Below are 27231 nucleotides of genomic sequence, written 5' to 3'. Positions count from 1 at the left end.
CACGTCGCTAGTTCGCCTCAAACCATTTTGTGAAAATCTAGCGGAGTCTGGGTCGGCTGGATTCATACTGTTAAGTTATTATTACACATTGTAATTATTTGCTATAACTTTATGTTATTAAAGTTTATTGGATTAATGAATAGTTGTATGTTTGTGTTCTGATGAGGTTAGCAACCAATCGAATACATTTAGGTTGCATTATTACTCTAAAATAATGCGGTAACTCGGTTATTTAATGAAAATGATTGATTGAAGACAAAGGCGAATCATAATCTCAAAAATGGAAAAAGGCCCGGGGTAAGGGGGTTATTTTTTTCTGAATTCATCCTTTTTCATGTGGGAGAGGGGTCCGCGGTGTCATACACTAATAAACAATAAAAAACGGAACATTTTTTCTAACAATAGTTTGTAAAATTAGTTAAATTGGGAAAATCAGTTTAATACGTTACCTTACAAGGTTGGCAGGGAAATGTTTGGCAGGCCAGGAAAACTGAAAACTCTTGAGATTTTAAGAAATGTGTGGGAAATTTTACTAATGGCCAGTTGCACCATGGGCGTCGCAACCGGGGGGGGGGGGGGGGGTACGCGCCCCCCCCCCCCCCAATAATCAGTCTTCAATTTCGTCCCCTCCAATGATATATTTAGTTTCGTAGTTTTCGTGTTTTTACAAATTTGTTCTCTGAAAATATTTTTTATAAAAAATAAATTATATATTTCAACTAACCATAATTAGAATATTTAGGAATGAAAAATGCCTAAAAACCACCTTTTTGCACCTCCAAACCCCCAATTTTCCCGGGAGAGGACCACCGGACCCCCCGCCTTTTTTTTTTTTTTTTCCCCAGGGGATGGATATTCCTGAACAACTAAATCAGTTTGTCCCCCCCAAAAAAATATATCCTTGCGACACCCATGAGTTGCACCATTCTGCTCTTGGATGCTCGATCCAATGATCTTAGCCCAAGAATGATCTACGGCTCATTCCTCTGAACGTTGCGCCAACACGTACTGGGACCACGCCCATCTTCGTCCGTGTGATCTGTACTCCTTACATTCCCAGTCCGCGACAACAGGCAGCAGCAGTGTCGAGGAAGTGTTACGTGTTTTTCTATTGGTGGGCTGGAAACGATATGAAGTCGCTAAAATCGATTGTGACACTCCGAGAAAGTGGTTGATCATTTGTCACAAGACAGCAGCCTCATCTTTTTTGAATTTTAATAACTGAAAACACCTACTGGTATTTTAAAGTTTATACAAACCGAAGCGGACTGATGTGTATAAAAGCTTTTATTTAATATGAAAAGTAATGACAAAAAAAAACATTTAACTAGAATAACGAGCGTTTCGTACTTTTGAAATTATGGGTTTTTCGCGTGATAAGATGTAACACGAGAATAAGTTAAATAAACATTTTGATACGTACGTTTAAAAAAAAAAAAAACAACTTAATATTTACGTGTGATTAAATTAACGTGCACAGTCCGTGGAAAGGCCAGCCAATTCTGCTGGAGTAGTCTGTCCGAGACCACTGTTGTGAACTGACCCGAGAGTTCCCGACGATCTCCGTTCAGCGCGCGACTCGAGATCACGCGATTGGTCGCGAGGGGCGGTCCACGGGGGACAAACTCTAATTACCGAGACTGAGACCGAGACCTAGTTTTTTGAAGTAGTTATGGGCCCGTCCCCGCTAGATAGCAGTTTTCATAATATATTGCTGACATAACTACATTAATTTATTAGGAGAAGTAATGTATAAGCTATTATTAAGCAAACGAACCAGTGAAAATTCACTCTTATTTAGGTAGCCACTAATTTTGTGGCGTGTAATAAAATGAGTTTTTGCACTTCCTACTCCTTATTTATTACATTACGGTTTATTACAAAATAGCATTAAGTATTTTCGCATCGATTGAATTAGTTTTGCGCCACCAAGGAGATAACTTAATATAACCATAAAAACGTATTAACTAAAAAAAAATTGTATGTGAACCTCTATTCCGATTTTTTTATTTGCTGGTAGTTAGGGGCCCGCCCAACAGATAGCGACACATTTCGCGTGAAACATGGTTTCAGTTTTCCACTGTAAGAGTCGCACTTTATTTCCCCTCCTTGTTCTGTGGGGCGGTTGGAACGTGGCAGACGTTGCTTGCCGCGCGGAAGCCGGCGGCCTTGGAGGCCGCGGCCCGATGGTAGCGATTACCGAGGCGTTGCGTCACCGCCGCCGTCACCATCGTGACACCTGCAAGCACTCCCGGCCTTCGTCACGGCCCGCAACCACCATCCTCCCCCCCCCCCCCCCCCCTTCTGGTCTCGAGTGTACAACTCACTGTGCGTTCTCCGCTTCTGGCTTCGTTTTCAATTATCACACGTGATGTCATACGATGCCTGGAGCGTTCGTGCTGTTCATTAAAATCCCCGCAAGAAACTTTTTCAGTAGCATTAAAACACGGGAAGCCTTCTTTTCGCAGACGAGAGAGCCAAACGCTCGATCGTGCATCTTCGGTTTTTTTGGTTCACTGTAAATAAATATGGCGGTGTTGATAAAACGATACTAATGGTTAATTAGGTTAGGTTAGCTACGTTATGAATACTTTAAAAACATTGTGGACGGTTGATTTGGTTAGGATAGCTACATTAAATATACGAAGAAAAAAAAGCATGAACTTCGGGTTTTGGTTCTTTTGTCTGTGAAAAGGCTTCCCTTAAAACACACTCTAGGTACATACTAACGTTTTCAGTCGCATTAAAACACACTCTAGGTACGTACGCCTCCTTAATATCCTTGAAATGGCCTTAATTTGTTCTTTTAATTGAATAAGGGCCCCTCAAGTCCTTAAATTTCACTTACAATCCTTAAAAACTAATGGATAAGAGTTGGTATTTTACATACTTTGCAGAAAACTACGCTTTGTCCATGCACCGTACAATTGGTGAATTTCGGGTCACGTCATAAAAAAAGGTTTTCAATTAGTTTTTCATATTTTGTATCTCAACCTTTAAATAGGCTTTTTTTACTGTCTTACTGTAAACTTAAAAAAGAAATACTAGTGATAAAAATTTAGGACTATAAATTTCAGATAACATATGCTTGGGTTGGCTATGTATTGGAGATAATTTTGGAGGATAGGGTTATATCAGTAAGAATTTAACCAACCATCTTAATTAATTTTATGCATTAACTTGTCAACATTATTTGCTTAAGATATTTAGTGAAATTATAAATTGCTTTCTACCTCGTGATTTTGGTGGTGACGAAGAAAAGAGATTCTTAAAAATCCTTATTTCTTGATTGCACAAAGAGGTACCAACCAAGACACAGCATTACTTAGATATTTTTATTTTGTTTTGGACGTTTGATAGCAAGCAACGTTTCAGAAATATAATTTGCTAATGTTGCACACTCTTGTATGTGAAACGTCTGAAATACTCTTTGTGCCTGCAATAATTTTGCAAATGGTGAAGCAGAGGATTTTCATATGTTAAATTTTCGGATGAAATACTAGGTAATTTTTATTAACGTACATAGGTACAGACCATGGGGTGGGGTCTTTACATACACGATACCGATATCCTGATTGATGGCCCTGTCTAAGACACATAGTTATTTAATTTTACAATTTTTGGTTTTTGGGGAATTTCTTGTTCGTCATCTTTGAGTTTTCAAAGATTACGCAAGTGATAACTATAAACTCCTGTGTTACCTTTAACCGCTGCCAGATAATATTGAGTAAATATATTTTGGAAAAAGAAAAATGAACAATCTATAATGATTTTACAGGACAAAACCTTAATTAAAATAATGACAAAATTAAATAGCCAACATGGCGTGCGGGACTAATTTAACATATTTCTTAAGATTTAGAAAAGCGTGGGATGGACTAAATTTAGGTAAGATTAAAACTGGCCAGGGAAAGATAGGGAATTCACTTTAAAAATCTGAGTCACGGAAAAACTATAAGTGATAGTAATTTGAGGAGGAAATGTTATGCTCCGATATGCAGTCACTCAGACTTTGAATGCATTATTTTCCCCTGACAGTTTTACTGCAGTCTTACCCTGTAAAAAGGCGTAAGCCTGGTGGGGGCTGGATTGTCTTTATTTTAGGAAATTGCAAAATAGGTAAATTATTTGTCAGAATTTTATAAGAGTGAACTCATTTTTTTTAAAAAAGGCTCTTTGGCATTTCGTAGGCGCGCTTGATTTGCCGATTACGTTATCAAAATGTTTTCACCTATTCTTGGTGACGGAAATGTAAAAGTGTGAACGTGCGTTGGTTTGCATTAAGACTTGTTACGCAGGGTTGGATTATGTTCATGATGAATGAATGGAGGCTTCGTAGACACGAGGTAATCACGGACAATGTGGGGTCAAGTGAATAAGCACATCGGCGCATAGAAACGTTCGTCACACTTATTGAAACAAATCTTGGTTCGACCGCCTGTCTTCCGGACTGGTCGCAAGTGGAAACATGACTCAGGTTTCTTGAGCCTACAGATTCTGTAACTTCTCGCCTTTACACTTCATCTCCTGTCGTATGCCCTTCCTCTAATCCGTCTTTTCATTGTTTATTTTATCCTTTTTCATTCTTTACAGATTATTTTCATTCATTACGTGATCGTTCTTTACGTAACAGGTCAATTCTCTACTTTACTCTTTCTCTACTCTTACTCTTCTCTTTCTCTACTCTTACTCTTCTCTTTCTCTACTCTTTCTCTTCTCTTTCTCTACTCTTACTCTTCTCTTTCTCTACTCTTACTCTTCTCTTTCTCTACTCTTACTCTTCTCTTTCTCTACTCTTTCTCTACTCTTTCTCTTCTCTTTCTCTACTCTTCTCTTTCTCTACTCTTCTCTACTCTTCTCTACTCTTCTCTACTCTTCTCTTCTCTTACTCTTCTCTTACTCTTCTCTTACTCTTCTCTTCTCTTACTCTTCTCTTACTCTTCTCTTACTCTTCTCTTACTCTTCTCTTACTCTTCTCTTACTCTTCTCTTACTCTTCTCTTACTCTTCTCTTTCTCTTCTCTTACTCTTCTCTTTCTCTTCTCTTACTCTTCTCTTACTCTTCTCTTACTCTTCTCTTACTCTTCTCTTACTCTTCTCTTTCTCTTCTCTTTCTCTACTCTTCTCTTTCTCTACTCTTCTCTTTCTCTACTCTTCTCTTTCTCTACTCTTCTCTTTCTCTACTCTTCTCTTTCTCTACTCTTCTCTTTCTCTACTCTTCTCTTTCTCTACTCTTCTCTTTCTCTATTCTTCTCTTTCTCTACTCTTCTCTTTCTCTACTCTTCTCTTTCTCTACTCTTCTCTTTCTCTACTCTTCTCTTTCTCTACTCTTCTCTTTCTCTACTCTTCTCTTTCTCTACTCTTCTCTTTCTCTACTCTTCTCTTTCTCTACTCTTCTCTTTCTCTACTCTTCTCTTTCTCTACTCTTCTCTTTCTCTACTCTTCTCTTTCTCTACTCTTCTCTTTCTCTACTCTTCTCTTTCTCTACTCTTCTCTTTCTCTACTCTTTCTCTTCTCTTTCTCTTCTCTTTCTCTTCTCTTACTCTTCTCTTACTCTTCTCTTTCTCTACTCTTCTCTTACTCTTCTCTTTCTCTACTCTTCTCTTACTCTTCTCTTTCTCTACTCTTCTCTTACTCTTCTATTACTCTTCTCTTACTCTTCTATTACTCTTCTCTTACTCTTCTCTTACTCTTCTCTTTCTCTACTCTTCTCTTTCTCTACTCTTCTCTTTCTCTACTCTTCTCTTTCTCTACTCTTCTCTTTCTCTACTCTTCTCTTTCTCTACTCTTTCTCTTCTCTTTCTCTACCCTTACTCTTCTCTTTCTCTACCCTTACTCTTCTCTTTCTCTACCCTTACTCCTTCATTTCTCCCTTCATTTCTGCTTCTGTACTTTCCTTACTCTTCATTGCCTTGATCTGGTCTCCTGCTGACCCGAGGGAGCGGAGTCGGAGGAGGCCCGGGCAGGGGTTGACGGGTCGTGTGGTGGCGCCGCAGATGAACGTGCGGGTGACGACGATGGACGCGGAGCTGGAGTTCGCCATCCAGCAGACCACGACGGGCAAGCAGCTGTTCGACCAGGTGGTGAAGACCATCGGCCTGCGCGAGGTGTGGTTCTTCGGCCTGCAGTACACGGACAGCAAGGGCGACCTCACCTGGATCAAGCTCTACAAGAAGGTCAGTCGGTGCGCGAGTTCAGACAAGTCTCTGGGTCAAGTGAAGGAGTACAATCATATATACACTGTGGCGTAGCCAGGGAGGGGGGGGGTGTTTAGGGGTTCAAACCCTCCCCCCCCCCCTTATCACCAAATCTGTAATGAATTTCTTATTCATCACTCAAACAAATTTCGTATTAAAAATTAATAAAAAAATTTACCATTACAACAACATTTAAATTTGAAAACCGAAAACTGCTAAAATAGCACTTTTACACCTTAAAATCCAAATTTTTCCTGGGAAGGACCCCCGGACCCCCCGCATTTAATACGTGGGGGGGGGGAGCATGCTTCTTAACACTCCCCCCACCCCATACACAAATCCTGGCTACGCCACTGTATATACAGAACAAAGCACTTCATATCCTGCGGAATTTTTAAATTCACTCATTCACTTGAACTTTCGAGTGTACCCTCACATAAATTCCAAATGAAACTAAATGTACAAGTTACGCTTATGCGAAATCTAGATGCTCCTCGACTATGTAAGGGAACGAGGCTTCGGATGAAACACTTGGGGCAGAATATACTTGATGCCACTATTTTAACAGGTGTCGGTAAAGGGGAAAGTGTTATCATACCTCGAATCACAATATTATCCCCACGGATCTACCGTTCCAATTTGAAAGAGTTCAGTTTCCCGTCAGACTTAGTTTTGCTGTTACCATCAGCAAAGCGCAAGAGCAAACATTATTTCCCTCTAACTGATAATAAAATAAATATTTTAAAAAAAAATCTACCATCTCTAGTAGCTTGGCTTCTTGGTTGTAGCGTGTCCGTGGCAAATAATTCACCAACGTTTCGGTCGACATTGCAGTCGCCATCATCAGGGAACAGTTATCTGCTGTTACCACGTCGGTGAATTATTTGCCGAGGACGCGGCTACAACCCAGAAGCCAAGCTACTTGAGACAATGGCCGTGAAAGCCTGCGAACATAATTAACAAGTCTGTAAGTTTTCTTGATCGTATCTGTTTTAATGGACCAGAAACAATGGTGGAACTTAAAAGTATTTTTTTTTAAGTGAAGGTAATTTAGTAAGTAGTTTTCACGTGAAAATTAATTTCTTCAGGCGTTACGTAACTTAAGTTGGTTTTTCGAATAACTGGTGAACTTGAGTTCAGAGTGGCGCATTTGAAGGTTTGTTAGGTGTAGAAATTTTAAACTGATACGTGATACTTCACAAATTTGCAATTAAGTTTCTTCGAATTGTGCTGATCTGTTACTTATAGCGAGGCACATGTTATTGTACAGAGAAAAAAAGTCTCCCATTTTGGAGATGTAAACAGAAGGTAAGTGTTCGTGTTGTGATGTGGTGCATGTTTTTCGTGTTGCTTGGGGGCGGTAGCTTTGTTCTGTGCGCTGTTTGATTCGCAAGTCTGTGTTTTCGGCGATACGGCTTGCATTTAGCCAGTAACCTTTCTGCAATGGTGTAGCGTGGGAGAACGCAATGCTACGAAGTTCCTTTTTTGACTTTGTGAACTTTGGTTTCGCGCCATTTGCCACAGACGGCCGCACCGTGGTTACACTTTCTTCCATGCGAATTCTGTCTGTTCTTGAAATTATTCCCACCAAATGCCGATGTTCACACACCAAAACTATGAAGAAAAAAAATTGGTTGTCTGTAAAGTTGGTTTACGGACGATAGTTTAACGTGACGTCATAACAGAACATTGATGAAATGATGGCATACTTTTATGAATAAAATTGAATAATTTTTAATGAATTATCACTATCTTGTATGGATACAAAGGAGGAGTGAAATGACTACAATTTAATTGATAAATTTACTTTTATTTGCACTTATTAATTCAAATATGTTCATTACTTTAATGAAGAGATTATTTTAACTATAACTCTAATACATGTTTGCTATTTAACTTCTTCCAACCTGTGTTAGTCTGTTAAGGATAGGACGATGATAGGAAAAGTAGGAAACGAATGTGTGTGTTTCAAGTTTAATGTGCCTCGAAAAAATCAAATCGATGGTTGTTCCAATCGGTTAGAAGATAGATAGATGCGGTGCAGCGTACACAGCGTAACGGGACAATGTGCGTAACGGGACACTTTTTCGTGCGTGCAGCCAGCGTTCATCGATTTATTAGACGTCACGTCAAAAAAAAAATTTAACACTTTTTCAAAGGGACTTACATTACTACTATTATCACACTGTCGTATGGATCTACAGTAGTAGATTTAGGCTACGTGGCTTCTCACAGTAACATACTGTATTATATTTTGCATATTTCACCCCCCCCCCCCCCTCACAATCCTTTTGGTTGTCACTGTGAATACAAACATTCAGTTACAGGAAAAGATAACGCTTCGGATAATCATCGGCGCCGATTGTTAGTTCATCAGCGATCTTCGATAAGCTGCGATAACACCTCTGATCAGACCTTATCAGTCGTAGCTCGGGGCGGGACTGAAGGTGCCGAAGGCAGATTGTCTCCAGCTCAGTTTATCTGAATCTGGGTAAGGGAATAACCCGAATTTAGTCTTGTTGTCATAGCTCAGTTCCCCCAGTTCTTCCTTCAATATTGTCGTTCTCTGGGAAAATTCAGGTTATTTTTTTTTTTATTTTTTGATTTGTAACTTCGCAACGAGTACTTATTACTGAATAAGAATTCTCCCGATGCCAACAGCCCGGGAAAGAGAATCTCTGTTGGGTTTCAATAAATTGAGTGGAGGCTCTCGCTTTTAGATGTCCATCGCGAGGATGCTGCCAGCAACTTTTTCGGGACGGAACGATCATCTTGAGTTGACTTCAGCTGGCAGGAGGGAAGTGGGCGGCTCGGGGCAGACGTGACGTCACAACGTGCGTGCACGCCGTAGATACAGGCCCGTTCCCCAGTGACCACCCGGCAACCAATAGCAGAGTAATTGGCCGCGGCGGTAGCCATTTGTTAGTACAAAAACATCTAAGGTTATAATTTTTAATTCATCGTTTATTTTCCCGTGACATGATAGTTTCTTTTTTGACGTGACAACGTGTTAATAAATCGATGAACGCCGGTTGCACGCACGAAAAAGTGTCCCGTTACGCACTTGTCTCGTTACGCTGTGTCCCGTTACGTGACTTGTTCGTGCGTGCAGCCGGCGTTCGTAGATTTATTAGACGTTGTCACGTCAATGATTTCAACTTGAGATCCCGTGTCGGACAAGACTGGCGCCGTTGTTTACCCGCCTGGTCGGTTGCCAGCGTCAAGACGGAGCCGTACTGGACGGGTCAGTGAACAGCTGGGATTGCAGACGGACTGTGCTGGTCCCCCGCTGTCCCCCGGACTGCCGCATTCCTGCGCGGGCCGGCCCGTTACACGCGGCGTGGTGCGCTGCCAGGGCGCATCTCCCATCTCCCGGGAACCACACATAACTTAGAAAGTCACAACTTAGAACTGTCATAATTTAGTAACACGTAACTTAGAAACACGCAACGCAGAACCACACAACTTAAAAACGTCGTAACGTAGAAAGTCATAACTTAGAACTATCACAACTTAGAAAATTCTAAGTTATGTGTTTCTAAGTTGCGTGTTTCTAAGTTATGACAGCACCCCCCATCTCCCATCTCCCATTCCCCCCACCCCCCCACAAGAACCGACTGCCTATCCACCGTGCCAGCCTCGATCAACAGATCGGAACAAAAGAAATTTTTTTTGACGTGATAAACGTCTTATAAATCGATGAACGCCGGCTGCACGCACGAAAAAATTGTCAACGTTCCGCATGAGCCGAGCGTGCGAGAACCTGCAAACCACCGTGCGAGAAAATCTTCTATAAATATCACAGGTTAATGCGGGGCATTTTAACCAATTGTTCGTGATTATATTTTAAAAAAAAATTAAATTGAATTTGCAAACAAACTGTAAATAATATTTGAAAATTAAAAAGTACGCAATTTTTCATCAATGTTTTCTTATGACGTTATCACGTAAAATTATCGTCCGTAAACCGACATTACAGACAAACCCCCCCCCTTTTTTTTTTGTTTAAACAGTAAGTACCTACCAATCTGCAGAAAAGTAAATTATTGCATAACTTACATCAACATAACTTCAGTAAATGTTGGTTTTGTGCTGAACCTGTGACATTTCCCCACTAGACCGTAATTATCACAGAGTTAAGACGCGTCGATGACACATTTAGGAGGTTGAGTCCAGTGCGCTTGCGAAGTGTTGAAGATGGACCACGTGTAGCAACATGCACCCGAATATATAAAATTTTACGAGCATGGGGATGTAGGAACTAAGCGTTCAAGGGAGGTGTCGAGTTGAAATTTTAGAAACAGCCATTCAGATAAAAAAAAGTAAGAGGGTGTTTTCAAGTACGTTTTTTGCATGTGCAATTTTTTAAACCTGTAGGCGAGTTAGCGACAGTACGCCAGTTCCAGGCCCATGCGCGTAGAGGCGAGGTTGCGTGTGATGAACGAGCCATTGTCGCCCTTATAGCGCTCGTGGGCCCCGCCAGGCGGTTTCCTCAATGGCACTTTCAGGATGTTGGGACATCTTCTTTCTAGCATTAACATTGATATAGGGTAAAACGTTCGTTTTGCCAGCCAACTGGACAAATCCACGCGATAAATTAAATTCTTCCTCGGGGTCCCCTGGCATGAGTCCAAAAGTCTTGGCCACAGAGCGCCAACTAGGTCCGATTTCTTTACAAACTGACGGTTGCGACAGCTGTAAAACCAGGCCACATGCAGTTCGAGCGTGTGGTGTTCACAGGAATGATTGAAGTAGTCCGGGTCGTTACCACAACGTCGAAATACCACAACGCCGAACGTACAATAACGCCGAATACCATAACGCCGAATGCCAAATTGACCGCAACGCCGACAGCTAGAAAACTGCTGTGTACCACAACGCCGAAATACAGTAACGCCGAAAAATGTACCACAACCTAACCTTTCCTTTCCTTTCCTTTCCTTAGTGGCAGTCCTGCAATGACATTTTTCGGCGTTAATGTATTTCGGCGTTGTGGTAATTCGGCGTTGTGGTACACAGCAGTTTTCTAGCTGTCTGCTTTGTAGTCAATTTGGCATTCGGCGTTACGGTTTTCGGCGTTATTGTACGTTCGGCGTTGTGGTGCGTCTCCGAAGTAGTCCCAGGTGTTAAAAGATCACGCGGAAAGACCAAACAACGCGTAGATCTTCCTAAGAAACAAAATCTTAGTGGCGTCGCTAGTATTGTTTCCGTTCTCGCCTCTTCGTGGAGAGGGGATGTGTTTGAGGCCCTTCTTACATCTGAGCACACGCCCGGTGTGCAGACGTGGATTAAAAAAAAACACGTGATTTGAAAACTGTTTGAGATATCCTATTTACCCAAAGCATTTAAGAATACGCCCATGGTTCTGTTTCAGCATTTCGTTTTCAAACCGTGTGTTTATTAGCGAAAATTTCTAAGAATTTTTTTCTCTCTCACTAATTTTCAGGCATTAGACTATCCTGTATAAATTCTCCAAAGCACTCAAGGGACTTTATTACACCTTTTATCTTAATTATTCCGCCATATACTTAATGTTATGATTACCGCTCAGATATCTTAGTTTTATGCACGACGAGAAGACCGCGCGCCAGTTCGCACAGCCTTGGCGCTTAGAGGCGTTTCTGCGCTTGAGGCAACCAGCGAGCGTCGCACTTGTTGGTGTGGTGGGATATGATACAGTCGGGTTTCTGGGGTATGTAAATGAAGTGACGAAATCTCCGGAGCAGCGACGGAGAGATGAATCACTTCCTTATCTCTATTGACGTAGCCTAGTCCCGCAGTGGGAGCGTATGGAGTGCTGGCGTCGCCATGGCAACCCGAGCGCCACAGCGTCCACATTCTCTCATCTGCCGGCAGCTTGGCAACCACTCTCTACCCGTCTTGGCTAGTCCGCTCTCTCCCCATTACCCACCTGACAACTTTCCAACGATAGCTGTAGTGCATTTTGTGTTTTCGTTTTGATTTTTGACGTAATCGATGAACGCCGGCTGCACGCACGACAAAGTGTCCTGTTACGCTGTGTCCCGTTACGCTCTTTGTACGCTTGCGCCGCATCTATCTCTTCCACTCGATTGGAACAACCATCGATTTGACTTTTTCGAGGCACATTAAACTTGAAAACACTCCCATTCGTTTCTTACTTTTCCTATCATCGTCCTATCCTTAACAGAATAACACAGACTGGAAGAAGTTAAATAGCAAACATGCATAAAAGTTATAGTTAAAATAATGTGTTCGTTAAAGTAATAAACATATTTGAATTAATGAATACAAATAAAAGTAAATTTATCAATTAAATTGTAGATTTGATTTCACTCCTTCTTTGTATCCATACAAAATAGTGATAATTCAATAAAAATTATTCAATTTTACTAATAAAAGTATGCAATCATTTCATCAATGTTTTGTTATGACGTCGTCTCGTTGAACTATCGTCTCTAAACCGACTTTACAGAACACCAATTTTTTTTCTTCAGATACTTACTCGGAATCTATAGTCTAAATGATCCTTAAAAAAAGTGCATCTTTAAGGATGTCGACCTTTTTTTGTTGACCTTCCTAATATTTAAAAGCATGGGTGAAATCGGGTAAAGTATAATCCCACACAAAGCACGCAGCTACTAAAATATATATTTTAAAAAAACTTATCTAATATATTAATAAGATGAGGTTATGTTGCTGAATCCGGTTTTACGGAAATGTTTTTAAGGTGCAAAATCGCGTTTTCTCGCAAGACGTGCGTGCTTTACGAAAGATTGTGATATTCTTGTGTTCGCTGCATAGGTTGTAAACTCGGCGTTAGTGGCATCTTTATAAAAAAAACCTATTTGAAACGCCTGTTTGCAGCAACCTTTTGTGATTATAGGTTATTGTTAAGAGAAATTAGGCCCGCCATCTTGGATTTTTTGTTCCATATTTCTTGCTATAATTAGTTTGAAATATTTGTTCCAATTTTTTTTTTTTTGGCTTGTCAAAGGCATAAGTATCTACCAGACCTTCTGTACCGTGTTAAAATCGAAGTAATTTATAACATGTTCTAATCGTAAGCTCTGAGAGGAACTATTTTCACGCGGCGACAACTTGTCGAGATAGTGAAACCAGTTCACAAGTGTAGACTTAAAGAGCCAAAGACAAGTGCTATCTGTCAAACAAACAAAAAAAAAGGGGGGGGTGGTTTGTCTGTAAATTTCGGTTTACGGAGATAATTTTACGTGATAACGTCATAAGAAAACATCGATGAAAAATTGCATACTTTTTAACTATCAAATATTATTTACAGTTTTTGCAAATTTAATTTAGATAATTTGTTTAAATATAATCACGAACAATTAGTTAAGTCCCGCCTTAACCTGTTTTGATATTATAGAAGATTTTCTCGCACAGTGGTTGGCCGGTTCTCGCACGCTCGGCTCAGGCGCGAACGTGACAATTTTTTCGTGCGATCAGCCGGCGTTCATAGATTTACAAGACGTTTATCACGTCAAAAAATAGTAAGGGAACTTTATTGCGAGCAGTATAAAAATGTTATAAATGTCGAGATGGCGAGGCCTGATACCGTTGGGGTTAGAAGCGGCGCCCAGGTGCTGTGAGACACGACTCTTGAGTCGCCGCTGGCTGGACACCCCTGGTGCTGGCGGCGGCGCCCGTGGGAGCCTCCTCGCAAGTCCTCTCCCGCCGGCACACCGACACACCGGCACACCGGCACACCGGCACACCCCGCTCCACACCGGCCCACCGCGCTCCACGGCTCTAGCGTCTGCTGCTCGCGCAATGCCCGCAGTGCCCGGAAACCCACTGCATTGCTTTAAAGCTGGTCCCACACGATGCAACTTGGGGAATGTTGAACGACGCAAGTTGAAAGCGCTCAGTGATTTCAAGGCACGCGTAGGTTGTTCCCACACGTGTGTGCAGCAACGCATGCGTCAGAGACATGTTGTATCGAAAGCGACTGACGGGCTTCACACACGGCCGTGCGCTACCAAATTCCAGGAAATAACGCACGCGCTACTGTTGCGTTTGACGCATTCCTCAAATTGAACAAAAAGTTGAATCGTGTGGGACCACCTTAATACACATTCCATGGACGCACGTCATTGCAGTTTTGCGCTGTTTGTCGCAAAAAAAAATTCGTAAACGTAAGCTAATAAAAAATTAAGACAGCCCCACGGAAATCAAGGCCTAATTCAGTTGTTGTTGAACAGATGGACCCGACGTGTAACCTGAACGGGTGTTAAGGACAACACAATGTCCACAGCACAGACGGAGCACAGTAGGCTTGTGCGAAAAAAAAAAAAAAAAAAACAGTTTCAACGAGTTCCCCGGCCGCTGAGGTGATTCAAACAATCTGCGGTGAGTTGCGGTACGGCTGTACGCCTCATGCGCGCAGTTGTAGTGCTGTACGCGTAGTGACGTGACACACTTTGGGAGATAGGAATCCCAACGGGAAAGTCCCAAGGCGAGAGGCTTGATCGTTTCCGGATTGCGGTATGTGCCGAACCGAGAGAGATAGTGGTGGATTTAGTGAGATAGATAATGAAATAGTTAAGAGATATATAGAGCTATACAGATATATATATATATATATATATATATATATATATATATATATATATATATATATATATATAGAGGCATTGTATATGTATATCTACTTCGAACAAATTACAAAACAAAATTGTATGGGGCATTCGAATGCATGCCGAGCATTAGCTGGGTAATGGAATCTTTTCAATATCAGTAATCTTTCATTTTTCGACTTTTATCTATAGTGCTTTTAATAGTCTAGATTACATGCAGACCATCCATTTTTAGATATCTAAGAGGTAAATAACTATGCACTGGCTTAACGTCTGCCGGTGATAGAAATTATTTTGCACGTGCTTGATATTCAAATTAGGAAGACAACTGACTTTTTGGTCAAGTGACGTTTAGGAGGCATGTCTTTTAGGGCAAATGACTTTTAGGTAAAATGATTGAAGGATTATTGTAAATTTGAGGTCAAATGACGCGCACCGGTCCAGCCGACCTGTCAGCGCGGCTGCCCGTCTCTGTGCGATGTGCTAATCCCTTCCAGGTAATGAGAGTCGCGCTGCTATCGGCGCTCGGCGCCAACAACTCCTCTGCGTGGTGTCAACAGCTGGTTATCGGCGCGCCACAATCGCCGCATTCCGACGGCCGGTACGCGGAACCGCGCTTATCGCGAACAAACTGCGCGGGTCACACAGGGTGACTACAAGGTAGCGGAAATCACGAACATGTAACTGAAACTGAAGGACCGACGACGAAAGACGCGAAACTGAAGGACAGACGACATGACAGGACGACGACATGACGACGACAGGGCGACGACATGACGACATACGAGAAACTGAAATCGAGCATTATTCGGTTAATTTGCATTGTTTTTTCGTGGCCTCACTTCAATGTAGGGTCACTTTTTAAATATGTCTGTCCACGCACATCAAATGGAAATTATTTCAGAAGGGGTTTTAACTTTCTAAAACGAATTTCTACGTTCCTGGGAATAGTAGGTGTTTTCGCATTAAGTTTATTTGTTGCTCTCACTCGCGCGCGCATACACTCACACACATGAAATGACGGCGACAAGTTACTAAAAGGCGGTGTGAAGGAGGTGCCTGGTCGAGCAGGCATTGAGGACGCGTGTTGCACTGCGCCGCGGGCTGGAGAGATAGATGGCTCCTGTCCGAAGAGAGTCCTTGACCCTGTTCCCTCGACCCAACAGCTGACAACTCGCTGGCCTAGAGACCGCCGCGCCGGTGCGTCATAGGCCAGGCGCTGGAGCAGCCACGCAGCATTGCGTCGTGTCCACGCGCGACAGAAGTGACATTATTAGGTGTAGCCCTTGGCTGAGCTCGCAGATAAAAAAAAACGCACACACACACACATGCGAGCGGTATTATGCTATTGCGCAGGTATGAAATTATGAAAGTATTCTGCGTCATTTCTACCTATACTGTTTCTCCCACCACGTACCTGTTTCCCTTTTCGTAACCCTTTTGTGAACCCTCAGCAAAGAAGTTTCACTTAAAAAAACTTTTTTGAACAATTATTTGTGAGGATTAGTGACACATTTTCTAATTAAAGACTCTTTCTGTCCCCCCCCCCCTTATCCATTTTTCCACTTTTCACTTCGGATAAGACTTCCAGTGACAACAAAATCAAGCACTCAACTGTTAATTTAAAAATTTAGGTGATGAGTGGAACATAACGGTTGCAGGTCACGAAGAAAGAAGAAATTTATACGCAAAGTTCGCTGTATTACTTGTATTTATTTATGTAAAAATCGCACTATATTCCGTACAATAGAGCACACAACAAAAATTTAAACGGTACCTCCATAAAGGAAAAAAACACGTAGACTTATTACAAATTACATTATATTGCCCGAATAAGTTCCGGGCAGCGATAGCTGGACAAAAAAAAACCTTTGTCGCCTCGCTATGGGATTCGCCTACGAATACGGTCAAATAATTCAAATTATTTTAAATGTCCTAAAGAAAAAAAAAAGTCCACGTCAGCGCGCCTTCCCACACAAGCCAGCAAAAAAAAAAAACACTTCAAAAATAAACTTATGATTTTTAAAATTATAAAAAATAAACCCGGTTAAATAACGTCTAACTTCGGGGAAAAATAAAACTTTACATCATTTGAAAACCTAACCTGAAACTTGACAAAAAAAAGATGTATAACAAAAGATTAATGCTGGATTGCACGAGGAAGGCTGTAATCTGGGTTTTTACAACCATGAAATGTAGTTTTCACAAGATGGTAAAAAGGCTATAACCGCATGAAACCTGATCTATATTATATTGCGGTTTAAAATCTAAAAAAAAAAAAAAAGTTCTCAAGTGGCGTGGTTCGTCTCTGAAGCCGTGCATGCCGTGTGTGTGTGTGTGTGTGTGACCGTGTGTGCCCAGGTGGGCACGGAGGTGACGCGTGGTAATTCATGAGCCACGGCTCTCTCCCAAGAGCGACCCTGCGAGTTGCGACAGGCGCGACAGTGGGTCAGGGTCCCGTGGTCCCGTGACGCACGCGGCCGTGTGTGTCCCATTGTGAGGCCGCAAGCCTGGCGTGCGGTGCAATATCTCAATCATATACATTTATATATATTATATATGTGTGTGTGTGTGTGTTAAAGGAAGACTGCGTTGAGCGCAATTAGTGATGGGCAGAACGATTCTTTTTACCGAATCGATTCATTTGAATCAGTTACGTGTAATGATTCGTTCTTTTCGTTCTTATACGGGATGTGACTCTTTTATCAAGAATCATAACTCGTTTACCATTTGCAGTATTAGTTATGTATCTGCGGCGTCTAGCCTTTATACTGACTGTTAGCTGATTTAATATTATAATTTTTGTCTAAAATAAAAAGAACCTATAATTGAACTTTTTCCACATATTATTTTTCTTCGTATGATATTTGCAACAACCTGGTTTTAGGACCGCTCTAAAAAGCTAGTATAATCAATGTAAAGTAAAATAGGTAAGTGTGGTGCGTTTTTTTGTTACTTTCCCTGTTATTTTTAGTTCACATTTTCCAAAATGTGTGTTGTGAAAAATAAATTTGAAATTACTATTTAATCGTTGACATTGTCAGGTGTAGATATTTTTCATGTTACCATATTTTGTTTTATCAAGTATCGTTCTCTTGAGTATGCGCACGCTCGCGCAGCGATTACTGATTACTCTTCATGACTCCTTACGTCATGATTCATTTCACGTTCGAATCCAAGGAACGAATCACAGGCCGCGTGGCCGGTTCTCGTCTCGTTCTTCTGACTCGTGTTCAGCTTTCAAGGAATCGACTCTCAAAAGAACCGATTCTTTACAGCGCGAACGAATCGCATTATTTTGTTCGCTCGGAGATTTCGTTCGTTTTTGAACAAATCGTTCACGAACGGGCACATCACTAGAGCGCATATCAGTGATACCTTTGAATATATATACTGTATAGAAGTCGCGAGTGGATAGGATTTACTCTACGTTTTTCAGGAGCGTATGATGAGCAGCTTGGGAACTTCACCGCTGCAGTGCGCTGCCGTAACGCCGTGTATCGTCTTAGTTGTTATTTACACGTTAGAGCGCAGCACTGTCGCCCGCTGTCATTCCCCGCACCCCCATCCATCATTCACTGCAGCTCAATGTCGTTCAACAGGAGGGGGAAGGGGTGTTTGAAGAGTTCGACACTTGTCCGCTAGGGACCACCACAAGTCGATGCCATAGAGATGGTGGCGATTGCGGCGGTGAATTAACCAACTACCTCAAAACCGTATTAGAAATTTTAACCTGGGCTGGCGACTTATATACAGTATATATATTCAACGGTGATACTTTGTGAAGACGACTGTGCTACTCGTACCGTTAGCGAGGCTTGCGTGATGCAGGCCTGCCTTGGGTTCCCCCGGGGCTACCTGTTCTCGTCCCAAGGTCACGACCGACGGAGCGCGTTACCTTATCTCCCGCCGACGCGGTAAGCAGACACTCGCTCGCCGATGACGTCACGTCACGTGCCTCGCGCTTTGTCCGCTGTCGCCAACCGCACAATGGCGCTCGTTTCTGGCCCTTGTTCCTCTCGTGGGGGTTTGTCACCACGACGCCGAACCTTTGAATATATACACTGTATAGAAGTCGCCAGCCCAGGTTAAAAATTTCTAATACGGTTTTGAGGTAGTTGGTTAATTCACCGTCCGCAATCGCCGCCATCTCTAGGGCATCGACTTGTGGTGGTCCCTAGCGGACAAGTGTCGAACTCTTCAAACACCCCTTCCCCCTCCTGTTGAACGACCTTGAGCTGCAGTGAATGATGGATGAGGGGTGCGGGGGAATGACAGCGGGCGACAGTGCTGCGCTCTAACGTGTAAATAACAACTAAGACGATACAGGGCGTTACGGCAGCGCACTGCAGCGGTGAAGTTCCCAAGCTGCTCATCATACGCTTCTGAAAAACGTAGAGTAAATCCTATCCACTCGCGCCTTCTATACAGTATATATATATATATTATATATATTCAAAGGCCGAACGTACAATAACGCCGAATGCCAAATTGACCGCAACGCCGACAGCTAGAAAACTGCTGTGTACCACAACGCCGAAATACAGTAACGCCGAAAAATGTTGCTGCGTGGAAAGAGGGGGGGGGGGGGGGGGGGTCCACAGGAGCAAAATGAAAAACTGAATGAATTTGTGTGCTAACCTTACCTAACCTATTCTTTGTGGCCGTCCTGCAATGACATTTTTCGGCGTTGTGGTACACAGCAGATTTCAAGCTGTCGGCGTTGTAGTCAATTTGGCATTCGGCGTTAAAGGTTTTCGGCGTTATTGTACGTTCGGCGTTGTGGTGCGTCCACCCATCTCGTGCCGTACGCCATACCCGTGCCACGTGTACATGTACACGTATGAGGCCCTACACCTTATAGTCAGGGGTCGATTGTAATTTGCTTTAAAAATTGTGCCAAGTCTGATTTCTCAACTGCACTTGGTTACATACATTTCGGACGTCATTTTTTTACTTGTCGTCCATTCGGTGGGTCCTTCACTGCAGAGGAGGGGGTGGTGTATATTTCAAGATGGCGGAAGGGTATGACACCAGCTACAAAAAACGTCGATATTTCGAAAACTATAAACTGTATCGAAAAACACTTTTCACAAGAAATATTTAGAACAAAATGAAATTTAAGTCTTGCAGTTTTTTAATTATTTGTGACAATGGACCCCTGACTATTAATATTAATAATCCTTCCCCCCCCCCCCCCCTGTAACTATAAGCAGCTGGTTATTAAACTCAGTGTCTGCTGAATGATTAATAACTGATCGTCGTAACAATCTCTAAAATATTTAGATATTGAAAAAAATCTTTAAATGCTTCGTTTGCGTAAAAAAATAAATTACAACCAACCAACAAGCGATGGGAAAAATGTTACTTTGTTCAGTTTTACATTAATTTTTTTATGTGCAGTGCAAGCTCATATTGGTGATAACTGAAGAACAGTTTTTGGTTATCTCGAAAGTTAGACAATCGAAAGTCTAAAAGTTTTATCAGTGATTGATGTAAATATAAAATCGACCTGAAATGGGAGGCACCCCCTTAATTTCATAACTAGCCCTTGAGTAATACAAAAGGAAAAAAAAAAAAGAATCTAGCATTGCGCGTGAGACGGCCCGAAGATCGTGCGTCAAGTGCGAAAGCAGCCGAGTGCGAAGCGCTGTCTGCGTGGGAGACTGCACACAGCCGCCCGCGGTCGTGACGTCATATGTCGGGAGCGGCAGAATCCGGGATCCAGCGAGTAAATATATCCCCGATCCCTGCCCTTTGCTCTTTCCGCGCCTGTAGGCGCAGCTGTTACCGACTCCACACGCCGGGCGTCGCGAATATAACTGGAGTGAAGTTATAAACCCCGCGGAACACGGAACATGGACCGACAGACAACCCTGCGTCCGGGACGGAGATGCGCGCGAATGGCGGCGGCAGTAGTCGCGTGACGTCACCTGGGCGCGGAGTGCGCGGGCCTTGGACGTACAGTCCGTGCTGGAACACTGTAGACCCGCTCCTCCCTGCTAGCCGGCCGGGCGGGTCCTTACTCGCACGCAGTTTCCTAGGCAACACGATACCTCCCTTGCCTTGTGACTTCAGGATCGTCCATTAATCACGTGAGGCTCGAAAGGTGGGGGGGGGGGGGGGTCGGGAAAAACACGAAATATCACAATTTGGGGGGGGGGGGGGGGGTGTAGAAAGATATTACGTGTATTTTTTTTTTCGCGCGATTTCTACTTAACCGAAAAGCGACGCGTGACCTTGACTCGCCGTAGCCAGGCAACAATATCCCCGCCCGCCGCAACATGAACCACCCGGCTCGGCTTGCCAGTCGCCAGCAAGACTGTGATTTTGGCGCCGAATACATGCGTATATCACATATAAGCCTTTCCTTTATTATTTTTATGCCAGTGAGAATAAACCTGCAACCTTAATGTGTGTCTGGACATTTATATCACTGTGCTTAATTTTCCAGAATTAAATTAGATCATACCTATATTTAAATATAATATTCTGAAATTTTTAAAAATATTTCGTACCAAAAAAATACACGTGAATTTTTAGGGGGGGGGGGGGGTTAGTCTGAAACCTCACCACGAATCACTAGGTGGAGGGGGGGTTAAAAATTTGCTAAGAAAACATCACGTGATTAATGGACGACCCCTTAAGGGGCCCGCCTCGTCAGGGGTATATGTGCGTTAGCTTTGAATATATATACTGTATAGAAGTCGCGAGTGGATAGGATTTACTCTACGTTTTTTCAGAAGCGTATGATGAGCAGCTTGGGAACTTCACCGCTGCAGTGCGCTGCCGTAACACCCTGTATCGACTTAGTTGTTTACACGTTAGAGTGCAGCACTTTCGCCCGCTGTCTTTCCCTCGCACCCCTCACCCATCATTCACTGCAGCTCAAGTTCGTTCAACGGGAGGGGGAAGGGGTGTTTGAAGAGTTCGACACTTGTTCGCTAGGGACCACCACAAGTCGATGCCCTAAGAGATGGTGGCGATTGCGGGCGGTGAATTAACCAACTACCTCAAAACCGTAGAAGAAATTTTTAACCTGGGCTGGCGACTTCTATACAGTATATATATTGAAAGGTGTTAGTGAGGCGGGATGATAAGCGCGACGCTCGCCGCAGGTCCGCGCTGTTTGACCGAGACGCCCCCAGAGGACTCTGGACTCGATGCGTGCAGAGTGTGCCGGGCCCACTCCGGGCCCACTTCCCGGATGTGGGCCGCGCGGTTACACGTCTTATCCGTCCACACACCCGGCGATAACTTCTGCGACATTCCACCTGCGTCCGTCTTTGTGACTGTCAAGTGCGTTGCAGCAGTTCGGAATAGCTTCCGCTTTTCACTTGATGAAATTGAACTTGTTAACTAGAGACCGGAAAAAATTCGCCGGGTTCATTGACCTTCAGGATAGACTCCAATATCCTCTACACACTCGGGCAAATGCCAACTGTTCATTGGCTGCTGACTTGTGAGTCGTCTCGACTGGGTAACCTGTGATTCGACACTTCTACGAGTGAGGGTCTCTAATTGGCCCTCAGTCCTCCAGATTAACAGTGAACCAATGGCAGAAGCAGCACTTACGTAAAATTATTTGAATTTTAGCGTAGCACGAAATGAATCAGCGAATTTTTCAGGTCTCTATACTTATTACTTGTGTTGGCACGTCTTAATAGACAAGGCTTCATTCTAATAAAATCAAAGGTTTGAACATTCTGTCTCTGTGTCAGACGTGGTTCTTGGCTAAATGTTAATGTTGATGATGGTTAGTTTTTTTTTTAAATAACTAATTTGTATATTTAAAATGATACCCGTTTTCCACTGTTATTACTCTGTAGTGGACTGTTGAGTGAAATGACTTCTGATTGGATTAGCACGAGCGCTTGCGTGTTCGCTTTTGTCCTCGTTAGGTTGTCAGTATTGAAACGATGAGGAGGAGGGGGGGGGGAACAACCTTGGGGAGAGAGGAGACCAGCAATTAATTATTTCAGTGCCTAGTTCAGGCTCTCTAGATGGGCGTGAGTATCTATCATGGTTTATAACTGGCTCAAGGAGGAGGTTCGTATCCGCTTTCTAAAGGAAAACGGAACGTTTCGGGAGGCGTCGTAAAGTTGAACGTGTTACGTGAATTAACTGCAGCTCTGTGGCTAATGTCGCCGCGGGGATGCGAGCGGGAGAAAGCTGTCGACTGCAGTGCCGCCAGACATCCGCTTGGCACTGCTTGTGGAGGGGAAGCCTTCATTTCACAGGCGAGAGAGCCACACCCGAAGTTCCCCGAAGTTCATGCTCGCTTTTTTTTCCGTACCAAAACAGGTGTATTTATTTGGGATGTAGCTTACTCATACGTCATACGCCGTTCTCTCATTGTATAAACCGGTGTGGCATTAAATTTTGCGTTCGATTAGGATAGGTTAGCTACATTATAAATACTTTAAAAAACAGTTTACATGATTTCACAGTATCTTTAATGTAGCTATCCTAACCAAATCAACCGTCCACAATATTTTAAAGTATTTATAATGTAGCAAACCTAACCTAATTGACCATTAGTTATCATGAGTTGTCCAAAATAAACATTCACGGACACACGGCAAACTAAAAATATGGCGGCGTACAAATAAATACCGTTGCCTTGTTTATGGTTTTTCCTTTTATCAACACCGCCATATTTATTCACAATGAACAAAAAAAAAACCGAAGATTCACGATCGGGAGTTTGGCTCTCTCGTCTGTGAAAAGGCTTCCCACACATCACGAAGTTGCACGAATGTGAGTATTCGGGTATGTCCAGAAGGACGAGTGAATCGTAGGCTTCCCGTGCTCGACTTGGAGTAGGATCATTCTTCAAACTATCCTGAGGGCCAGTCCGATGCAGATCAATTCATCGCAACTATTCGTACCGCAGGACAGGGGCAGGAGGTGGTTATCCAATGAAACGGAAGTGTAGCAGATAGTCGCGCCGCATTCACAACCATAACATAACAATAACATAACTATAACATTTCTTACAAAGATTTTGTCCTTATTTATTAACATTGTTTTACAAAAAAAACTTAATATAACTATGAACGAAAAAAAAAAATTGGTTGTCTGTAAAGTCGGTTTACGAACGATAGTTTAACGTGACAACGTCATAACAAAATATTGATGAAATGATTGCATACTTTTATGAATAAAATTGAATCATTTTTATTGAATTATCACTATTTTTTATGTATACAAAGGAGTGAAATGAAATCTACAATTTAATTGATAAATTTACTTGTTTGCACTCGTTAATTCAAATATGTTTATTACTTTAACGAAGAGATTATTTTAACTATAACTTTTATACATGTTTTCTATTTAACTTCTTCCAATCTGTGCTATTCTGTTAAGGATAGGACGATGACAGGAAAAGTAGGAAACGAATGGGAGTGTTTCAGGTTTAATGTGCCTCGAAAAAGTCAAAAATCGGTGTTTGTTCCAATCGAGTGGAAGAGAGATAGATGCGGCGCAAGCGTACAATGAGCGTAACGGGACAATGTGCGTAACGGGACACTTTTCGTGCGTGCAGCCGGCGCTCATCGATTTATTAGACGTTGTCACGTCAAAAAGGATGCTCGCCTCGAACATACAAGGCGTATATCAATCTTCGGAAGCAGTTGGGACCGACTACCTGGCTGCCGAGGCTGGTGCCGGAGCAGGGAGCTCGCTGGACGCGCTCCAGGCCCGATGGTCCGGCACGCCGGGTGACCTAGTGAGGGGCAGTGACGGCTCGCTCGCCGCCAAACGGACAGGCCGAGGCCAAGGTCGACGGCTCTTACAACCCCCCCCCCCCCTCCCCCCTTGCCTGCTTCTCACTCCTCGCGAGGAACAACTGTACACTGTACAGCCCACACGTGGAGAACTGGCGGCGTGGCGTCCTCTACCGTGAAGAAGTGTTAAAAAGATGGCCGCTCCGTTTTATTTCTATTTGCTGCAAATATATATTATCTGAACACGATTTGTATTGCAAAAAATATATATATTTACGTGGGGTCACGTGCCATGTTGGTTATGTTGTTTTTATTTTCTCGTAATTACTTGTAGTTAAGGGCTATTTCTGTAATTTTAACACCATACCTCTTGCATTTGTTTGATTTCTGTCAGAAATATTTTCGAAAGGTATATTATGAGTGTGAGACCTTTCTACACACAAATTCCGTTGAATATTTTTGTGGCAGAACAAGAAGTTCAGTAGAGGTGTAGTCTTAATTTTACAGAAATGGTCCTTAACTAAGAGTAATGACTAAAAAAACTTGGAAGAGAAAAAAAACAGACCCCACGTCGAATACGCACTTCACTTAACTCGCACTGTTGGATTTCCCGCGGAGGAAGTCGCCGCCGCTTTTATACCCGTTGGCCGTCTTTCTGGAACTGACTGTAGTGGTTGTGACACGTGACACGTCATCCCGTGTTGAAACCCCGACGCCTCGAAGCATCCAGAACAGCGGCGCGTTGTTCACGCCACTCCACGCGGCGGTTCTAGTAAGCCCGCGGTAATCCCCCAGGTCGCTAAGGGATGGATGTAAGCGTCGAGGAAGGAGGGTGCGGGGGCTGGGGCCGCACTAATCCCCGTAGGTATGCGCGAGTGACGTCAGTGGCCGTTCGGGTCGCCAGGGCTCTTAGATTATATGATGCGAGTCGCGGCCTTTGCTGCCACGTTCGTAGCAGTATTTTATAAGAAAATAGTACTACTGTGCCTTTTGGTATGCATATTATCGTCGGCTTACTTCTAAAACCTCGTAAGCAGATTTTCCCAGTTTTATATTCCGGATGTGTTTGGTGTATTTTTTCATTTTTTCATAGTGCAAATGCTGATAAAACCTCGTAAGTCAGCTCTACTTATTTTATTTTCTATTCACAAATTATAAAACCTTTGTCTGTCGAATCCGTGCTCCAAAAGCTCATAAGTTCTCCTGTAAAATTGACTGAAATGGAGTTACGAGATTTTAGAAGTAAGCCGACGTTATATTTTAATACCTATAGCCGTTTTATAACTACTTCTACACAACAAAAAAATAAAATTAAAGGTGAAAATAAGTTGCAATGTGTAGTTGGATACACTTTGCACGTGAATTGCATTTTTACCTCGACTTAGCGTTTACACATTAGAATGTTGTGGTGTCATTAAACCTCCGAGGTTGATGAGTGCATGTGTTTTTATATGAAGGAAAGGTGGTTTAGTTGGTGGCATGTGGTGCAGTCGAGTGCATGTGCATGTTGTCGGCTGTGTGCGCACGCTAGCCGCGGCCGCTGGTGTCCAAGATGTGCCACAAGCTGAAGAGAGAGGAGTCTGTGGACGAGGACGACCTGGTGAGTCCACGCAGTGTAGACCCTTGCCGAGTGGGGGCTTGCCCCAGTAGACCCTTGCCGAGTGGGGGCTTGCCCCAGTAGACCCATGCCGAGCGGGGGTTTTGCCACCAGTAGACCCTTGCCGAGCGGGGGCTTTGCCCCCAGTAGACCCTTGCCGAGCGGGGGCTTGCCCCCAGTAGACCCTTGCCGAGCGGGGGCTTGCCCCCAGTAGACCCTTGCCGAGCGGGGGCTTGCCCCCAGTAGACCCTGCCGAGCGGGGGCTTGCCCCCAGTAGACCCTTGCCGAGCGGGGGCTCGCCCCCAGTAGACACTGCCGAGCGGGGGCTCGCCCCCAGTAGACCCTTGCCGAGCGGGGGCTCGCCCCCAGTAGACCCTTGCCGAGCGGGGGCTCGCCCCCAGTAGACCCTTGCCGAGCGGGGGCTCGCCCCCAGTAGACCCTTGCCGAGCGGGGGCTCGCCCCCAGTAGACCCTTGCCGAGCGGGGGCTTGCCCCCAGTAGACCCATGCCGAGCGGGGGCTTGCCCCCAGTAGACCCTTGCCGAGCGGGGGCTTGCCCCCAGTAGACCCTTGCCGAGCGGGGGCTCGCCCCCAGTAGACCAATGCCGAGCGGGGGGCTCGCCCCCAGTAGACCCTTGCCGAGCACGTAAATATTTTTTCTAGTTGAAGATTATGTAGTGTTCCCTCAGTACTTCATGGAATATTTTTTATTAAATATATAAAATTTTAACGTGTTTCGTCCACGGTTTTTAAATTCTTTTATTTTTACTAATTTGTTTTATTGTAGCCGTGAAGTTCGATATCATTTATGGTCGCTTGGTACTGTCCCGCGCATGTGGAAGCGTCGGGCGGATGGTGAAACGCAAATACCTCGTGGTTTCCGTGTCACTGGAACGGGGCCTAAGTGCAGTGGGGGGTGTCGCGGCGCTATCTGCGATCGGGCGGGAGAAGTGCCAACCTTCACATTCCGCCTGTGGAAAGCCTGGCTCCTGGCTCCTGGCTCTCAGGCCGTTCCTCTCTCTCGGCGCCTTTGCTTCGAGCTCACGCATTAGAAACAGGGTTGGGTGAACCAGGTGTTTTTTTTAATGCATCTCAGCATATGTTCGCGTGAAAGCCATTAACATCCATAGCTCATT

At 43.5% G+C, this 27231-nt stretch overlaps 1 protein-coding gene across 2 annotated transcripts in view; it reads left to right on the top strand.

Moving 5' to 3' along the window:
• LOC134539468 (moesin/ezrin/radixin homolog 1) overlaps positions 1–27231 on the top strand; it is a 74033-nt gene that overhangs the window by 26483 nt on the left and 20319 nt on the right. For both annotated transcript variants that reach the window (XM_063381527.1, XM_063381526.1), the window contains one exon: positions 5996–6175. In XM_063381527.1, the coding sequence (XP_063237597.1) occupies positions 5996–6175 (180 nt within the window). The remainder of the gene's footprint in view (positions 1–5995; positions 6176–27231) is intronic.

The sequence above is a fragment of the Bacillus rossius genome, chromosome 15 (assembly GCF_032445375.1).
Source record: "Bacillus rossius redtenbacheri isolate Brsri chromosome 15, Brsri_v3, whole genome shotgun sequence".
Taxonomy (NCBI): Eukaryota; Metazoa; Arthropoda; class Insecta; order Phasmatodea; family Bacillidae; genus Bacillus; species Bacillus rossius.
Note: the sequence above shows the minus strand (reverse complement) of the source record. Positions and strands in the feature narration are given on the sequence as shown.